The sequence below is a fragment of the Cryptomeria japonica genome, chromosome 5 (genome assembly GCF_030272615.1).
Source record: "Cryptomeria japonica chromosome 5, Sugi_1.0, whole genome shotgun sequence".
Lineage (NCBI taxonomy): Eukaryota > Viridiplantae > Streptophyta > Pinopsida > Cupressales > Cupressaceae > Cryptomeria > Cryptomeria japonica.
Window position 1 is genome coordinate 202,462,978 of NC_081409.1, and position 12,932 is coordinate 202,475,909.

Here is a 12,932-nt window from a genome sequence, read left to right on the forward strand (position 1 = left end):
ATTCTTTTTCTCTCTTTTAGAGAGGAGTTTTCTCCCACAAGGTTTTTCTCATTTTCTCTAGTTGTGAGAGTTGCATTGATTTGTACATGAATATATGATCAAGTTTTTGTTGTTAGGACTTGTTCATGCATGCATTTTGCATTCACATTTAGCTTTTTAGCTACTCCCTAAGTTTATTTTAAAGGGGGGTGTTGGAGTAATTAGGACATTTATCTAACTATTAATTAATTAAATCTTTTAATTACTCTGTTCACTTAAGGTAAACTTAGGTGTTTTTTAACTTTTATTTAATTAGGTTAATATTAGCTTCACTTTAGTTTAGTTGTAGTTGAACGTTTTTTAGATCCTCATGCTTGCACTTTAGTTCTCCTAAATTTAGCGTTAGGAAAATTTTTGCTCTATAGAAGCACATCATTATGCATTGAACATTCATCCTATAATCTTTGCTTTTAAGGAATATGGCATATCTTTATTGCCACTCTCATTTGTGGAAGGTGTTCTAATTTGTTGTTTGATCTTATAGACTTGTGTTACAACCTTTTGTGCTACAAAATTCAACATGATAACAAAGCTCAATTTTTAATTCAACAAGTCATCCTCTAATACAACAATGAATCTCTCTTCCTACACCCTTAATCATGCATATGTGTGTGTACACACACCCACACACACAAATCAATTTCAAATGATTGAAAATCATATTTAAAGAGACATTTTGAAATTCATCCTTAATTGGATTACTTCCCTTGCCTCCTTTAATTAAAAAATAAAAATAAAAGCAAAGTTGATCTTTCTATTGGATTACTTCCCTTGCCTCCTTTAATTAAAAAATAAAAATAAAACCAAAGTTGATCTTTCTATTGGTAGATGAACTAAGGTAATCAATCAATGATGTGATTGCTTGAAATACCCAATATTTTCACTTTTAAATTGAGTGGGGGCATGTGTTCTATAAAATTAGTTTCTCTAAGAATATTGATTTTAACTTGCATTTCGTTCTGCAAATAAGAACTTTTGCAACACGTCATAATCACCTTTTAAAGACGTTCCATTGATGTGCAATAAATGATATTGTCCTTAAGTGTTTCCTTTCCACCCCCACCAAAAAAAAGAAAAAGAAAAAAAGATTCCAAATATGATCCATTAAAATATCACAACTCTTCCTTTAAAACACAATTTATGACAATTTCTTTTAGGTATTACTACGTTAAGCAAACACAATTTTTTAGTGGATTCATGATTTAAATTTGATGTCTAAACTTACCTATCAAGCAAGAGAATTTTATATTCAAAATTACCTTTCCAACATTAAAATATCACAACTCTTCCTTTAAAACACAATTTATGACAATTTCTTTTAGGTATTACTACGTTAAGCAAACACAATTTTTTAGTGGATTCATGATTTAAATTTGATGTCTAAACTTACCTATCAAGCAAGAGAATTTTATATTCAAAATTACCTTTCCAATATTATAACATATCTTTTTTTAATGTATCATGTATTAAATATATATTTGACTACAATTCTATATTTTTTTTAATGATATTTTCATGCAATTCAGTCTTACTTAAATCTTGGCTCTTGCCCCCTATCGGATGGTAAAAAATACTTTGTGAAGGCCCTCGTTGGGTTGGCAGCTCGTAGGCTTCATGCCCTTGTTGGGCTGTGTGCTCGCAGGTTTCGACCTCCATCAAAAATAAATAAATTAAATAAAATCTTCCAAAACAATAATGAACACCTTTTTGTCAACCCAACCCCCCAGTACTAGATTGCAAAGGAGCCTAACAAATTGATAATGGAAAGTTCATTAATGAATATCACATGTACCAATAGTAGATAATTTTGCACACAAATGTCCCACTAGTGGTGCACAAATGGGCTAATGCCTAATTATAGTTAAAAAAATGTCAAAATTGGTGATCTACTACTGGGGCATTTGTCCACTACTACGTTATTTGCTTCACTACTACGTTATCTGCTTTTGGTGCAAAGGAGTTCATGTATGGGTAAACACTTTGAAATGACCACTTTTTGACCTTTCGACACATTAACGATTTCCACAGCGTGCATCGTCACTACCCAGAAGTTGGATCCAAATCTGATGTACGGTTTGAGAGTTCTATGTGCACGAAGTTAGCTATATCCACTTACTAAATGAGATCCCAACGAAAAGAGAAATTAATGCTCAGTTTTGTAATTAGGCGCCCAACCAGGCGCAAACAGTTGCCCCGAAATGCTCAGCTGGATTTTACCACTTAGAATTTTTCTTTCAATAGAGGTCAGGGCTAGTTACAGAACGGTCTCTAAAGCCACATAAAAATCAGTTCGTTTCTATTTGATTAAATAGTGAGCCTTGATTGGCCACAGGACCTCTTTACATTCATAAGACAGCCTCTTTGCTAGGAGGAGTAAAGTATACTCGTATTCGTTAATACTATTCAAGATTTTACAAATCAGTCAATTTGTTTGATTGTACTCAATCATCCCCAGTGGACAGTGGGAGGGACTTTATAATGGCTGCAACAATGATGGGTATTCCAAGACGCTGTATTTTAGCCAGTTTGAAAAATTACAAGTACATCCTCCTGATTGCAATCCTCTATCGGATTTTGAAATTCACCTCCTGAAAAGTTTCTCTGTCCCAAAGGTATAGGATTCTGCCCAATGGATAGCAAGATGTAGAAATAGTTCCATTCTCCTACTGCTGCTACCCAGTATAGTTGAACACGCAATGATTTATGCCCTTTGCCGGGTGTCTTATGGCTGGTTTATTGAAGCGTGCCAAAGTCTGGAATAAAGTAGGAAGTAGCAGGGCAAACGCCTTTGCCAAGGTCTTGAGCAAATGGAATTGCTTCTCCTTCAGGTAACTGTTGAGTATCTTCTAAAGCCCACCGCCGTTGGCCAGATCTGTTACAAACAATCAATTTCACGAGTCAACAATGGCCACATTTGACGTATCATTGTATTATGATGTATACATTTGATCAGCATTCACTAATTTAGGCTGTCTCAAATTTGTCTAACTCGCTCTCTATCGGCCCCTGGGTTTGCTAAATATTTTCAAGATCGTTCTTTCTTATCTATTTGGTTGTCTCAATTGCATTCTTTACACTGGGTAAGCTTATTTGCTCATCACAGCATATTTAGTCAGTAACATTAATTGTTCATCATAACCTGTTTAAGTAGTAAAGAAAAATCCCCATATTCAATATGGTCTCAAAGTCAGTCCTACTGTGTAGCAAGGACCTCAAATTGTATGTGGATTGAAGAGTGTGTGTGAAATTGCAAAGAACCTGAAAGCCTAAAGCCTTATTAGATACTAATATATGTTCCAATGGACCAGTCACAATCTTCTAGTTTTAAGTGTGATTTAATCTTGCAGGTGGCCTATAAATGTAGGTATAGCTCACAAGGATACAGAAACGATACGGTGCAATGAATTATACTTGGTGAGAAGTTGTTAAAATCTTATTCTAGTTACTTTGAGAACAAAGAAAGAAAATAGGAGGAAAGCCCATAAATAGTTTTGTTGAATTAGAATACTTATTCTTGTACAAATTCAATGTTTTTCTATTGCTACTCAAAAACAAATTGTTTTGCATTTCAGGTATACTCGAGTTGGAGTTATTTGGATAGACATTATCTACAGGGCAAAAGGACCTGAGAGTTAGACAATGTACTCAAAGTCTCAAACCCTCCAAAATATTCTACATACCGCCATGTGATGCAAGCATTCTCAAACATAAATACAATGATATTAATGCATGTGACACCTGTAGTGTTTTTATCAAAGGGTATAGCAGGACTTGAAAGGAAGAGGATATAATATAGTTTGAGTACGTGGAGGATATAAGGAGTGCAAGTTCACAAAATATTAGAGGCAATGATGACTTCCAATTGTTGAAATAATTGGATGAATAATTGATTACTAACCAAAAATAAAATAAAATTGACCATGCTCAGTTCACTCAATACTTCCTATGACAAATCACGTGGTGCATAAACGTATACATTTAATTCTTTATACTACAGAGTGCTTATCAGAAAAGGATAAGGTTCAGAACTTGGGAAGCTTGGTGCATTCCATGCGAGTCCACCCAATCCGGTTGTTGCCATTGTCATGAACCACAAGATAACCCTGCAAAGATATGTCTGTAAAACCAAATACATCATTAATGTAACTACTAAGAAGACTGCATTAATGCTCAAGATAAAAGCCTTACTGGCATCTGGCACATAATGCCTGAGGTTTCTGAACAGGAATAGCAGCCTCACAAAACACAACTTAGAAGAAGTAAAACCACTTTACCATATGTTATTCCATTTACCTCCAATGACATTGTAGGAGCTAACTTCAGTGCCATCGAGAATCCCTAGACAGACATTGCCTTTAACCTGCTCATATGTAAAGGTTAGTCAGTATGTTCTATTAGTGAAGAATTCAAAAAAACTCGATTTGGTCACCTTCACTATAGTACATTTTAAGCAATCAAAGTTGTATGATGTTGAAGTTCAGGCATCCTTACACTGATTACCAAATAACCCTCTGGAGGGATTTCAAAATTTGCATTTTTGGTAAATCGTGAGTTGCTTTTGAAGTTGAATTTTAATGGTTTGAAGTATGATTTTACATCTGCAATGGATCTGGAAAAGTAACAGGAGTCAGATGATAGGATCTTACCCTAATTTATATAATCTTTCCAAACTAAGAAATTTCAAATTTGCAGTAAGATTCGAAAAAAAAGGAATTCTCATTTGTGAAATATAAAAAAATCAACAAATTCCTTCACCTTAATTTTTTTTTCCCTTTCCAACAGAATGGCAGGGTTTGATCCAATGAATCTTGTACTAACTGTTTTCCAATGCTTTCTTTGACCTGTATCAACCGTGCATTGTCACAATAGAAACTAAATTATATTAAAATGGCATAAGGTTAAAGCTGTCTCTAAACACTTACTGCAGAGACGAGAGCATCGTGAGCTTGTTTTGTAAAGTATGTATATGAGCTGCCAGTGTCAAATATTATGCCTCCAAGCCTTCTTTCATCCCCATCCTTTGCAAGAAGTTTGTTCCCAAAGATCATCTGTGCTGCTCCCACATGGTAGTATCTCCTGATAAGTAAAGGAACAATTTGTGACTAGATGCTCAAAGACTTTCTTGGATGAGAAAAGGTTCAAGAATTTCCATTTTACATGAAATCAGGATATTAGAGGTTGTCTAACTAGAGTCCTATTGGTCAAGTTTGCCCCTTTATAACCCTGATTTAAATATGTTAACAGTTGATGCCAACAAAATAGATGATGACAGCAGACAGTGATTTAAAGATTACACAAGCCAAACTCTAAATTTAGCGGTCAAAGCTATTAGCTCTTATGTTTGAGCTTAACGTTTTTGTTTTTTCTTATTTCTGTTCAAAAATTTCAAAAGAATGTCAAGCCTATAATTTAGATTTTTAACAAGCTAAAACAAGAAATGTTTTGTCTCCATGAGTTACTTGTATCAAAAGGACAGAGTGTACTTAGGGCTATTTGTTAGCTTCCTTTTGGGCGTGGATGTCTTATTTAAAATCTTTTCTTGTAAGTTGAAAGCTGAACTTCGTGTTATCACAACAGATGATATCTATAAGTTGTTTCTATAGAAAGAAAAACATTTGAGTCTTGACACAGAACAAATATTGTATGCTTAAGTATCAAGACAAGAATGCAACCAAAGAGCAAGGAGGATTATAGACAAGGATGCGTGCAGGAAACTTGATGAATTCAAAAATAGATTGAGAACTATAGTTTCAGAAGAAAAGAAAGGAAAGAGCAGCACTGTATCCTATATTGAGGAGCAAGATGCAGTGAATTAGGTCATTGCCACTTTAGCTAGAGGATGGTATAACGAATGATATTTTTCAGATCAATGTATCAAAGAAATTTGCAGCCAGAAATTTTCACTGTTTCAAGGTACTTGAACAGTGCTTTGTTAAGTAAGGAATAGCCATGGATTATTCCTAAGTTACATCCTTGTATCAGTTTGGGTTTGGGCTTTGGATTTCAGTCAAACAAATTTGGGCTTGGGTTTGTTTTGGGTTACTCTATACGAAAACATATAAATCATAAATAAATACATATTTGCAGCCTAAAATAAAAAATATAGGCATCGAATACTATTAATGTACAAGAATATTTATAAGCTTTATACAATATTAATAAAGTTTTTATGTAATATTAAAGTATGATAATAAGTTGATATAAATAATTATTATCACTATCAAGAATAATCAAATTTGCAAAATGAGATGTCTAACTTTACATCTGTCAATTGCATTTGCTTAAATATTTCCAATGCCCTTTAAACAAGTTCTTTTTGTGTGTATTCTGCAAGCATGGCATCCTAAGAGACCGAATGTTTTTGAGGCATTTTGTCAAACAATTCATGTGCCTTGTGTAAGCTTTGAGAATCTACTATCAATTTTGCTTTGATGGATTTCCATATCATAATTCTCATACTTAGGCTTGACTCCGACTCAACAACTTGAAAAATACTTGATTTTCTTAAAAATATAACTTTTATACAAAATACAAATACTAAATGTATGAAATGAGTGTGGTGGGGTTCTAGGGGCAGCACCCCCTGTAGGGTCAAGGGACAATGTCCCTTGCAGGGGTATGAGGGCAGCACCCCAGCAGAGTCAAGGGGCAGCCCAAATGAAGTCTTCCAAAAACCACACGTACCATCATTGCACGTAATTTTCATAGTTTTTAATAAAGCAAAAAACGATGATTTTTGAGTGCAAAAATCACACTTTTTCCACGTCTTTTCCCTGTCTGCTGCATTTCTTCAGAAGTCTTGAAGCTTCAACAAGAATACCATTTTATGTATATCCTGGAATCATTGTATTCCATGATACCACACATTTTTGAGGTATTTTGTCAAACAATGTCAAACAATTCATGTGCCTTGTGTATGCTTTCACATTTTGCATACATATCTACCAAAGCATTTCCAACTGTAATATCTGATTAAGAAACCCCTTTCCATTATGGTTTGATAGATGACCATACCATTATTCATGGAGCATGCTGGCAAAAGCAAACTGATCAGTTTAGACACCTGTTTGTTGCATTTGATAAAACAGTGCCAATCCTCATGAGAATACCTATGTTTCCTATTAGCTGCAAATGAGGCATTCCAGGAGAAGATGTCTCATTCTGTTAGCTGCAAATAAGCCTAAAAACAGCAAAGATGAATGATGAATTAAATACCAAATTAAAAAAACAGAAAAAAATCACAAAAAGCAACTGATTGATCACGGTAGGAGCAGAAGGCGGCAAAATTCAGGACGGGTTTGTCTGTGTTTGTCCCAATTGAACCCACAAAGCTTTTGCAAAAATGCCAGATCCCCTATCAAACCAAACCTAGATCCGTATCTGGGACCCAAACAAATCCAAGGGGCCAAACCGGTAACACAGCATTATTCAATAATAGTAAAGGTGGTTATTACCAGGCTAAATATCTATACATAATTGTCATTGGATTATTTAGAGAAGGGCTAAAATAGTGAAAGTTGGCAAAAATGATGGAAAAATTTATCCGTAAGCTAAGATTTTGCTCATTTTACTAGTTTCAAAGCTTAAAAAATAAAGAATAGCAAGAATGCACAAAACAAATTACTAATTTACAATTCAGGATACACTTCACAAAAGTTGTACCAAGTTGAAATCAAATAATCAACATTAAAGCAGAGCTCCTTGGATTGCAGTTCCAATATGTTCCATTAGAAAGAAAGGTATACCAAAAGACTAGAAGCTAAAAACAGTATAAAGAGGTGTTTTGCACCTCTGCAAACAAATGCACACATTTTTTAGCTAGGCGATCTTTGGAAGTATGACTTAAAGGTCATTCATGATGGAGAGGTTAACGCTCATTGGTGCATATTGATGGAATAAAAACATATCTTCTAACCTTTAAAGGAATAACGTGAGCAGCCAATGTAAACCTTTTAACTTGTAGTCTAGGTTAAAAATAGTTTGAGCAAGCTATGCAAGATGAGAAAGTATATTAGAAATTATTTCAAAAACAAATGTACTAAAGAGAAAACCCTTTCTGCCAATAAATTAGGTTGTAGGATGTCCTCAAGTATCAGGACATATCAGGAAGCAACAGAATAATCTTGTGGAAAACAGGCCTATGCCCACCATACTCAAGTTAAGCCCAATGTAGCTTCTAAAGTAGATCTGGGATTTTAGAGAGCTGGAGGTCTGTGAAACCATAAAGGTGTGTTGTGGTGGAATGAATTGTGTAATGGGATCAGCACCAGCATTGCTTTGGAATGTGAAAGCATATAAATAGGACTTAAACTAGCCTCAGAATGTTCCATGTAAGACTTATCAAAGTGGATTAAAAGTACGATGAGACAATCCATCCAACCAATGAGATGATTTTTGTTTTCAGAATGGTTTCCGTTGGCATTGATTTTTACACCTTCTTTTGAGATCTAATGGTTAAAACATAGTCACCAAATCCTTCCAGATCTTCACCAGAATCTTGGATCCATATTTTTCAGACAACACCAAATTGGTCCAATCCAAAAAAATTTCTAATTTTGTAACTTTGATTTTAAAAAAATAAAATTTGCATTTCCTATAGATTCGTGACTGTGTAAATTGATCGAAGCCAATCCATGTTTCCATATTTGGTAACCATCGATTAAAATAATTGTGCTTTTTTGTGATGGTCATGTAATCCTTGACCATGTTGCTTCCAGTATCAGAGAAAGGCAAGCATGATGTTTATTTTTGCTGTTGTCAGGTGTCAAGAATTTTCAATGAATGCCAATTATTATAATTATAATTAGGAAGTATCTAAAAGTTGATACGAGGAGTTTTGGACAAGTGATTGGTAAAAACAAAGAAAATTTTAAAATATTAAGCTAACATTTCATGAATGGATAACAAGTGCAGAGGTGGACGATAAGCCTTATCATGGTGTGGGTGTTTTCTCTCATGCTGGTTACTCATCAGATTGGAACCAAATGTTGTAAACATTCCAAAGTCTAAACAAGCCGAACTAATGATTTTCATACAGATTAAGGTCTAAATAATGACTAAGAAGTCCTATTTGAAGAATTGAGTTCTATCCACATAATTAATTCCAGATATGAATAACCTTATTCAATTTCTAGTTTCTAGCAGCTAAAATGTCACAAAGTGAAGCCAAAGGATTCCAAGGCAGAAGAATCTGACAAGCTAAAGTGTCAAAGAATACTGGCAGAGAGAGATGATATTGCATGAATGTTTATTGAACTAAAGATAGTCCTTGTGATAGGTAATGAACTTTAACAATATAAAGATTCAGTGACAATATTTGATAAAGCTTATGTGTTTTCAGGCTCACATTTAGGAATCAAGTAAAGAATATGCTAGCAGATTTATTTCGATCTTTCAATTCAAAAAAATGAGAGAAAGAAAGTGAGGTTTTTAATTTCAACTCACATCGGGGGCCTCCCAAACAGAGGAACCCAGGTCATGGACGAGGTGGGCACAAGTTCATCACCGAAGAACATGTATCCCCCTTTTTTCCCTCCTCCAGTAATGCAGATGCCTATGACATTCTTGATGAGGCCTTGCTTTTCCCATTGAGATGGAAGACTTGCTGCAGCGCTACTCAGACCTAAAACACCATCTGTAGTTTGTGTCTGTCTCAACGAACATTTCATGAATGGATAACAAGTGCAGAGGTGGACGATAAGCCTTATCATGGTGTGGGTGTTTTCTCTCATGCTGGTTACTCATCAGATTGGAACCAAATGTTGTAAACATTCCAAAGTCTAAACAAGCCGAACTAATGATTTTCATACAGATTAAGGTCTAAATAATGACTAAGAAGTCCTATTTGAAGAATTGAGTTCTATCCACATAATTAATTCCAGATATGAATAACCTTATTCAATTTCTAGTTTCTAGCAGCTAAAATGTCACAAAGTGAAGCCAAAGGATTCCAAGGCAGAAGAATCTGACAAGCTAAAGTGTCAAAGAATACTGGCAGAGAGAGATGATATTGCATGAATGTTTATTGAACTAAAGATAGTCCTTGTGATAGGTAATGAACTTTAACAATATAAAGATTCAGTGACAATATTTGATAAAGCTTATGTGTTTTCAGGCTCACATTTAGGAATCAAGTAAAGAATATGCTAGCAGATTTATTTCGATCTTTCAATTCAAAAAAATGAGAGAAAGAAAGTGAGGTTTTTAATTTCAACTCACATCGGGGGCCTCCCAAACAGAGGAACCCAGGTCATGGACGAGGTGGGCACAAGTTCATCACCGAAGAACATGTATCCCCCTTTTTTCCCTCCTCCAGTAATGCAGATGCCTATGACATTCTTGATGAGGCCTTGCTTTTCCCATTGAGATGGAAGACTTGCTGCAGCGCTACTCAGACCTAAAACACCATCTGTAGTTTGTGTCTGTCTCAACGAACATTTCATGAATGGATAACAAGTGCAGAGGTGGACGATAAGCCTTATCATGGTGTGGGTGTTTTCTCTCATGCTGGTTACTCATCAGATTGGAACCAAATGTTGTAAACATTCCAAAGTCTAAACAAGCCGAACTAATGATTTTCATACAGATTAAGGTCTAAATAATGACTAAGAAGTCCTATTTGAAGAATTGAGTTCTATCCACATAATTAATTCCAGATATGAATAACCTTATTCAATTTCTAGTTTCTAGCAGCTAAAATGTCACAAAGTGAAGCCAAAGGATTCCAAGGCAGAAGAATCTGACAAGCTAAAGTGTCAAAGAATACTGGCAGAGAGAGATGATATTGCATGAATGTTTATTGAACTAAAGATAGTCCTTGTAATAGGTAATGAACTTTAACAATATAAAGATACAGTGACAATATTTGATAAAGCTTATGTGTTTTCAGGCTCACATTTAGGAATCAAGTAAAGAATATGCTAGCAGATTTATTTCGATCTTTCAATTCAAAAAAATGAGAGAAAGAAAGTGAGGTTTTTAATTTCAACTCACATCGGGGGCCTCCCAAACAGAGGAACCCAGGTCATGGACGAGGTGGGCACAAGTTCATCACCGAAGAACATGTATCCCCCTTTTTTCCCTCCTCCAGTAATGCAGATGCCTATGACATTCTTGATGAGGCCTTGCTTTTCCCATTGAGATGGAAGACTTGCTGCAGCGCTACTCAGACCTAAAACACCATCTGTAGTTTGTGTCTGTCTCAACGAACCACCTTGTATATATCCACACCTGTCACAGGAAAAATGAAAGTCACTGATACCCTTAAACTATTTTCCATAACCTTTCTGCCTAAGAAAGGTCAGATCACCTCAAATTGCGTTATCTGTTAGGTTCATCACCAGTTATGGCAAAAAATCAGATTTGTTTTTCATTATTGAGGGGCTACATTCTGTGATAAAAGGTATGCTGAATTTGAAGCCATGTGCAACGTTTATGCCATGATTCACATTAAGTTGTAAATGGATAGTGTCCTATCCATTTAATGTATCTTAGTCCCTTGGATGTTTAAGGCCATAGTATCTAAAATTATCAGCTTCTCTAATTCATGATCTGTCTCAGGTTTCTGCACTCTTTGTAAATTGTAATAAAAAGAAAGGAAAAAGTCTTACCCAAATACATAAGTAGGCCTGACGATAGTGCCATTGCTGAGTGTTACCGCGACACAGTCCCTAACAAGAACTCCCTTAGAGAACCCATTATCAGCATACCTAATATCATAATCACATTGTTGATAAGAACTCTGACAGTCATATTTGTCATGACTCGTTGCCTGCACAGCCGCACACAGAGGATCCTTGCATGATACCCCTGAGCGTGGTTTTGGTTTGTACCATTGATGGGGTGTCTGCGGAACACAAAACTACTCATTTGAATCACAAACTGAAAAACATAAATAACGTTTATACCCACTATGCCTGCTACAAGAAATCAATGAGCATTCAAAGAACCCAAATTCACTAAACTAGCCATAGGATACATGTAGCATTTCTTCAATTGCGTAACAAAAATAAGATATGGCCGTAATTGATATTTACCTTGGCACAACTTTGGCAGGGAGCATCACACTGAAGCCATGTTAAATCACTGCCAGTGTCTACATCCAGATAATATTGGTTTTGGGGATTACCAATCGACAAGTTTACATAGTAAATCCTGCAATTCAGTATGCATATTCATGAGCTTTAAATTGGAATCCAGAATTAAAATAACATTTTGGGGGTTTGTTCTTGTTCCTTACCCATCTGGATAAACATTGCCTTGCACATTAAAGAAGGCAGTCTTTGCTGTTGCTTGTAATCTCCTGCCAATTCTCTGGGTGTCTTGTTCAACTAATGAGGAGACCTCAGATTGTTCATTCTTGGGATAAATTGGGTATACACCTGCTGTTCCTATGGACGCAGGGATGCATCCGCTTAAGATTGTCAACCCAAAAGCCAGTAGACACAAGAGCTTTACTTCGACATCCACTTTCATATTCCCTAGCATACAAATGTCTCTCAATTTGAATAGACGAAATAACAATAATGCCAAATGTTCGTTGAATGCAAAATGATGGATTATACAAATGAGGATTATACAGGGAGGGAGGAAAGGTGGTCCTCAAGTCAGCGCATAATATTGTGAAGGAAAATAAATTTTCTTTAAAATTAATTATAATTTCTACAGAACAATCTAGAACAATAAATAGATTTTGTTTAAATGAAATTCTATATCAGTTATTTTAGATTATTGTTTTATTTATTTTAGATTATTTTTTAAATAATATTTTCAATTGCTATAGAAAATCTAATTTAATTTAGATAATAGATTTTTTTAAATAAAATAATATTTATCTATGAAAAATATAAACATTTCAAAACTATGTATTTTTATTATGTATTGAAATATATGTA

At 34.9% G+C, this 12,932-nt stretch overlaps 1 protein-coding gene across 1 annotated transcript; it reads right to left on the bottom strand.

Moving 5' to 3' along the window:
* Window positions 1-2,308: 2,308 nt before the first annotated feature.
* LOC131043070 (aspartyl protease APCB1) lies at window positions 2,309-12,631 on the bottom strand. Its single transcript, XM_059220485.1, has 11 exons — window positions 12,278-12,631; window positions 12,075-12,192; window positions 11,649-11,884; window positions 11,032-11,268; window positions 9,484-9,771; window positions 4,962-5,115; window positions 4,795-4,880; window positions 4,531-4,648; window positions 4,333-4,399; window positions 4,069-4,156; window positions 2,309-2,911 (listed from the first exon to the last, which is right to left on the bottom strand). Exons 1-11 carry the CDS (start codon window positions 12,523-12,525, stop codon window positions 2,773-2,775), a joined length of 1,779 nt encoding a protein of 592 aa, XP_059076468.1. The 5' UTR covers window positions 12,526-12,631; the 3' UTR covers window positions 2,309-2,772.
* Window positions 12,632-12,932: the final 301 nt, after the last annotated feature.

Coding starts and splice junctions, on each gene's coding strand:
- LOC131043070 (XM_059220485.1), bottom strand. CDS start 12,525: ATGCTAGGGAATATGAAAGTGGATGTCGAAGTAAAGCTCTTGTGTCTA. Junction 9,772..11,031: donor CTGTTTGGGAGGCCCCCGAT/GTGAGTTGAAAT, acceptor ATGAGTAACCAG/CATGAGAGAAAACACCCACA. Junction 2,912..4,068: donor GAATGCACCAAGCTTCCCAA/GTTCTGAACCTT, acceptor TGTTTGTAACAG/ATCTGGCCAACGGCGGTGGG.